Genomic DNA, 6,594 nt, shown 5'->3' on the forward strand with positions numbered 1-6,594 from the left:
AAACCCCTTCTGGGAAAAAAAGCAAAGCAAGTGTGAACTGCCTAACTAGCACCAGATAGACATATGTATATATATTTTATAAAAGCTCCAGATACTTTAACCCCCACCTATTTACTTTAAATATTTTGTGAACAAACCAGTTTGACTCAAGCTGTGTTCTCATGTACTGGGTGGAATACTTTATAGCTTCCTGCCTGTTTCTCAGATGCTTCTGGGTCCTGCAGAAACAAGAGTTAGAGCTGTCTTTGCCTTAAATGCAGTACGTTGGGGCTCCAAACTAAATGGGACTGTGATTTGATCCCTCTCTGTTTTTGACTTCGCAACCAAAAGCCCAGCCAATTTGCTGAACTCTTCAGTAACCTCCTTAGCTGCTTCTGCCTAAAAGCAGAAAGAAGTGATTCATTGAATTAAGAACATTGAATTAAGGCTCTTTGGTATTGTTTTTTGAGATCAAGAATTCAGGTCAGAGGATGGGGGCTGGGGAGATGATGTTTTCTTTGACTCTGGGAACATCATGGCTTAGTTCTCTTCCAAAATGGTGTTTATCTGCAGTTAAAAGAGAGCAAAGAGCATGAGGAGATGAGTGCTGTAAGAGCCTGTGTCCAGCCTTTCAGCTGCATACAGTGGATGCCCTTGCATGCAGTCAGACAGGTGATTGCAATGGGCTTGTCATAACCCTCCCCCAAAATATTTGTTTTTGTGTGCCAGACAAGCACCTTGGGGGAAGCCTGCTTGGTGCCCTGTTCTCAGGGGCTTCGTGCCATTTGCTGTGTGTTTATGCTGTTAATGTTTCCGAGGATTTTAGCCAGAGAGATGCTCTGGGTTGCCATCCCCAAAGGGTTAAGTTGGCTGGCAGGAGCACAGCACCACGCTGTGCTGAACTGGAGCAGGATTTGATAGAGGCTGCTTTTTTCTGAGGGTGGTGAGTGTTGTTTATGGCAAGTATCGGAGCTCTGATGGGAGCAGGGAGACCGCCCTTTCCCATTGGAGGCAAAAAATAAGGTTTGTGATTAAAAAGGCCTTGTGCTGAAGGTCAGATGCTGAATGGAAAAGCTGATGCATCTTTTGCTGTGCTTGTGGACTTTGCAGGTTGAAAATGGATAAGAGTGAGCCCTCGGTGGTGGAGGCCGGCATCGGGGAGAGAGTCAGACTGCCCTGCACAGTGGAAGCATCACCAGCTCTCACCATCGAGTGGCAGAAAGATGGGCAGCCCCTCTCCTCTCCCAGGTGAGCTCCCAGATGGCTCTACCATACCTACAGGCAGGTTTGTGGGGAGAACAGCCCCAATCTCACCTTCCTTCCTGTTTCCTTCCCCAAGGAACAGCTCTGCTGGCCATGCAGTAGGGCCCATTGTGCTTTATGCTGGGCAGCTTCATCTGTTAGGCCCAGGCAGTACTGCCTGCCTGCCCTAGCTTCAGTCAGAGCCTGAACATTGAGCTCGCAAGCGAACAGCTGTGATAGAGTCTACAAATGAACCAAAGCTGGAATTTGTTTGCCTACAAGATTAGCAGAAAGAGGAAACTTGTCAAAAAATACCTGTTAGGCAAAACACAGCAGAGACTTGCAGCAAACAAAGAGATCAGGGTGCCTGCAGTGAACTTCCAGAGCTTCTTATGCTGCTGCCCTGCAACTTCCTTCACCGGCTGCTCCTAGGAAACCAGCTATAACCAAAAGCTTTTCCAGAGGTCACAGCACTGGTGATGGGATTTCAGGGGCCAAGGTTGTATTGCAGATTGAACTGGGCTGCTGCTAACCCTTCGCTCAGTGTTACTACAAAGCTGTGCGCAAGGCGCAGCCTCAGTTCTGGTGGCTGGAGCCCCACCCTGCCCCAAGCACAGGCTGAGGGGATTCTGCTTTTGTCCCTCAGGCACAGGCAGCAGTCAGACGGGGCACTGGTCATCAGCCGGCTCAGCGCTGAAGACGGCGGCTTCTTCACCTGCACTGCCTCCAACGGACGTGACCAGGACCAGCGTCAGGTCCTGCTCCGGCCCCTAGGTACCAGGCGGGTGGCAGCGTGGGCTGTAAACTATGAGCTTCCTTCAGACTGGTGGAAGCTTGTAGTTCACAGCAGTGTGTGTTGGATTCGTCCCGTGAGGGAATGCGTGGCATTGTCTCCTTGCTAGTGATGATTTCCCTTCTGGCCTAGGAGAACTGAGGATCTCTGGCCTTACGCCAAGCATCACAGTACCTGAGGGAGGAACTGCTCAACTTCACTGTACGGTGACTGGAAACAATGTGAATATAAGGTGGTCAAGGTGAGCAAAAATGAGACAGAGCTGGCCTTCCCTTCTCTTCTTGAGCCTCATCACTGATCCTCCAATTAATGCAGGGTGCCTGCCAGGTAACAGAGAAACCCATGGTTCTCAGCCCCAGCTGGCATCACCCACCCTTTCCTAATCAACTTGACTGTTACCCTAAAAATCCTAGGCAGATCCTAGGAGAGTGGTTGCCAAGTCCACATTCCAGTCAAGTGAGGAGGAAAGCAGACTTTAAGCTAAGATTATACGTTAACAAAACGTATATATATACACATTACAATAGCAAAAATTAAAGTTAGAAACCAGAGGATGATTTTTGGTTGGTCTTTAGAAGATTCTCTGTGGCCAACCCTAGCAAATGTTTTAACCCGTACAATAACAGCATCTCTTCTCCCAGCTTTGTGCTGTGACAATTCTCCCCCTCTACTGTCAGGTGGCAACAAATGGGAATTTAAAGGGTTTTGGCAAAAGTAAGGGTAAAGGCTGTGTCCTCTTCTCATGATGTTTTACAGTGAAAATGAGTTTGTGCAAGTATGTAGTGGGTTGGGTGGTGTTTTTCCCCTATTTGAAAATAATCAGTTCCATTTTGGAGCTTTCTTGCAAAGGCTCCACAGAGATGGATTAGTAATTGTTTCAATCCCTCTAGTCCCAGGGGTAGGACTGAAGTGGGCCATCTCACAAAGAGAGCTATTCTTCCATATGTGAGTTTGGTATTTGAGTCAACAAAATGATGCAAGTATCAGTATGAATGAAACTCTTTTCAGTGAATAAAATTTACTTTCCGTGGTAACTGGGAGTCCTTAGTTCAGGCAGTGTTCTTGCTGTGCACAGAGTATTCCAGGAGGAGCAGAACAGATATGATCTTGCTGATATTTTAAATGTTTTTAAACAGACTTATAGGGGAGAGGAAAGAGGTTGCATTGCTCACTGCCCTGTACGTTCCTCAGGCACAGCTATCAATGCCTGCCAAACAAACCCTGCCAGACCACAACCTGGGGAGAGGGAAACGCACCCTGGATTTTCTCTTAGTTCCTCAAACCTCAAAAATGTGTCATACTGGAAAAAGCAAAGGCTTTACACAGAGCACACAGCTAGCTGCCTCCCACGGAGGCAGAGGGCTAATAAGCAGACTCACTCAGGCTCAAATTACTACCTAAGTGCAGAGCCAGGTTATGGCAAAAGAAGAGGTCTTCCTTTGCACTGAATTTGTAACAATTCACCCCATTCACACAGCATCAGTTTCCAAACAGCACAGAGGTTCCCATGGGGGGGAGCAGTGGTACAAAATGGTGGGAACAGAGGTGTACAAAGCGCTTTTCATTACAGGAATGGAGTCCCAATGCGGGCAGACGGTCACCACATCCACCTGTCCCAGGATGGAAGCCTGGTCATAAGCAACGTTCAGTTGGCTGACGAGGGATCCTACACGTGCAGTGCCTACAGCAGCAGCAACTCCATCAGTGCCAGCACCGAGGTGAAGGTGCTGAGGAACAGGCCCAGTCGTGAGTACAACTTGTCCTCCCTGCTTCTCCGGCACAGGGCCTGCCTCTTGGCCATGGCTGTAAGGCTGCCCACTGTGTACCCGTCCACCACCAACTGGGGAAGCAGCAGGAGCCTCTGGGTGAGCTCAAAAGCAGGGTGGTGGAAACAAATCCCTACCAGGGCACCCGGAGCAACAGAAATCAGTCCTAGAAACTGCGTTCTCTTTCTTTGTCTAGCCAGAGGTGTCAGTTTCTCTCACCGATCCTTGATGCTGGACTATATTTAAAATAACACCCTTAGAGCTGTCAGGATGGAGAGAGCAGGAACCTGCTGTGTTTTTTCAGCGGGAAATGAAACCTTAGGACAAGCTTGGGGACTGTTTTCAGCTGGCTTTACCTTTTGCTTGGCTGCAGCTGTGAATCACGTGGACCTGAGCAGAGAGTGCGTGGACCAGCCACACCTCGCCAACTGCGACCTGATCGTGCAGGCCCAGCTCTGCAGTAACGAGTACTACTCCAGCTTCTGCTGCGCCAGCTGCTCTCGCTACCAGCCGCAGGCCAGCCCTCCGCATCACAGCGGGTGACAGAGACCTCCAAGGCCACAGGAAGGAACAGGTGACTGATTACAAGACAGGAACTCTGAACTCTGTCCTTGTACTGCATGAAACTGTTCTGGGAGCTCTGTCCTGCTTGAAAGCTCGAGAGGGTGAATGTAACGCTGTAGGGGGTGTAACTGCAGAAAGGTGGCAGAACCACCATCCTCCAGCTTACTGCAAACACCTTCCCCCTCCCCACCCCACTCCCTTATAGCAATAGCTAACCCGTGCCTTCACGTAATGGTAGCTGTTGTTGTTCATGGAGCAAGGCGATTCTGGGAATGTAAGGATGTGACTTTAGAGAGTGCAGATAACCAGCATAATAGAGGGAGAGCCTGATTACTCTTCACATAATGAAGAGATAATAGTGCTAAATAGAAAAAAAAAAATATCTCTAGTGTCTGTAGGTGGGCCTGAACTGTTTTAACTAAAGCGCTAATGATTGAGGAACATTTATAATCCTGGGGAGCATTTTCCATCTAAATGCAAAGAACTTGAGCCATTAGAAGCAGCTTGATGCATATAAGATTTGTGTTCATGTCCTCTGAGGTTACGAGCTCTAACGATGCAGCTGTAATGTCACATACTGTACCTTGTTATTGCAGTGCTCAGATAAATTTCTGTTCAGGTCAGTTTGGGTTCTACTTGAATGTGTTCAGCTTTGGATTGAAATGCAGAAGCGATGCTTCACAGAAAGCTTAGGACAAAATGGAAGAATACTTTTAGCCCTTTCTAAATGGTAGGGACAATTTAGATGGATATAGGATCATTATTGTCTGTTCTGAGATGCTGCAATTTAAATATCAATATCTCTGGAAAGGATTATCAGTTTTTTTTTTGTTTTTATTTCAGAGGCAGAACAGTGCTGTTGAATTTAATGCAAAGATGGGCTCTGTGATAGCATTGTGCTGCTTGGAGAGGAGAATGATATGCACATATAAAGAGGTGTGGAGGTACTTTACTTGCTGGAATAAAGTTAGTCTCAGTTAACATCAGGAATGCCTGGCTCTGCATGGGTCCTGGGCTGATTGTTGCTGATACGTGCTAAGAAATGAGGACTTCCAGATGCAGAGCAGCTATAGCTGAAAAGCATCTGTCACATCTGCACTAAGACAGAGCGGTAGCTAGATAGGTATGAGGCTCTGAAAGAGAAATTCTCAGGCTTTAAGATAGGTGTGGGTGTGGAGGGTGATCTTATATGATTTGTTGACCCCGGAAAGGCATGTGGTGTCTTCAGTATTTCAAAATGGAATTAAAACATCCAAACAAAACCATTTTTTTACAGCCTCCAGAAATACGGTTTTACCTGTAGCCCCAGCAGCAAATCCACTTTCCTTATGCCACACTCCCTGCTGAGACTTGGTCAGGTTACTCATAATAACTAGCACCACGTCCCATTTATTATATGTATAGCTGTAGCTGTACATCTATGCCAGTACACGGATGTGTAGTGTTGGTGTTGCAGGTGGATGGTAAGGATTTGTTTTGTGTGGTTGGGTTGTTTTTGTTTCTTTCTTCCTACTCTGCTACTTTAATTTATGGCTTCTATGGAAGGAATCTAATTCTGGGCTGTGATCACACTGCTCTCCGTGCCTTCAGCCCAGAACCAGCGCTCAGGGCAGCAGTAGTACATGGGTGTAAATCCCCAGGCTTGGCAGCCTAAAGCTGGCTTGGACGCTAAATCCAGTAAATCAGTTTAGCTGCATCTAAAAATAAGAACTACTAACCTAATGACTGCACTCTCTTCGGCACAGGTGTGGCTTCAGGACTGGACACCACGCTTTAAGATGTGAACACACTGAACAGTCTCGAAGCAATCCAGTAAAGGAGCAACAGGTGACACGGTCAAACAGCTATCTGGGGCATTTTTTATTTTTACTTTTGAGGCCAATGGTAAGAGTGTGCTTGCTAGAAAAGGCAAAACTTATTTTCAATGAAGACCCTTCAATTTGGCAATTAGGAAAACCTTTCTCTGCTCTAAGTCATAGAATGTTACGTTGACAAGTTGTGACGGTGCAGTCATTGACGATTTGAGGACAACTCAAGCCCTGAGATAAATTCTAATTGTATTTGTACATAAATTTGCATTTAACATTGCAAAATGGCACTCTGTACAGGATGTTTTGGTATATAGTATAACTGCCTTTAGAGACAACAGACTAATGTAAAATTGTGTAAATTCCAGTCATGCGTGGCAGGTATAGAAGGGAGTTAAGGTCTGTGAACCTTCTCAGGAAGATGGTTAGCCGTTGATTATGC

At 46.7% G+C, this 6,594-nt stretch overlaps 1 protein-coding gene across 1 annotated transcript in view; it reads left to right on the forward strand.

Moving 5' to 3' along the window:
- Positions 1–6,103, forward strand: part of PAPLN (papilin, proteoglycan like sulfated glycoprotein) — a gene marked incomplete at its 5' end in the record, with an annotated part of 38,332 nt that extends 32,229 nt beyond the window's left edge. The window contains 6 exons of the mRNA XM_084287460.1: positions 1,090–1,227; positions 1,868–1,995; positions 2,147–2,255; positions 3,585–3,760; positions 4,154–4,354; positions 6,090–6,103. Of these exons, the coding sequence (XP_084143586.1) occupies positions 1,090–1,227; positions 1,868–1,995; positions 2,147–2,255; positions 3,585–3,760; positions 4,154–4,323 (721 nt within the window). The 3' untranslated portion in view covers positions 4,324–4,354; positions 6,090–6,103. The remainder of the gene's footprint in view (positions 1–1,089; positions 1,228–1,867; positions 1,996–2,146; positions 2,256–3,584; positions 3,761–4,153; positions 4,355–6,089) is intronic.
- Between the last annotated feature and the right edge of the window lie 491 nt (positions 6,104–6,594).

The sequence above is a fragment of the Netta rufina genome, assembly GCF_964035555.1.
Source record: "Netta rufina genome assembly, chromosome: 5".
Taxonomy (NCBI): domain Eukaryota; kingdom Metazoa; phylum Chordata; class Aves; order Anseriformes; family Anatidae; genus Netta; species Netta rufina.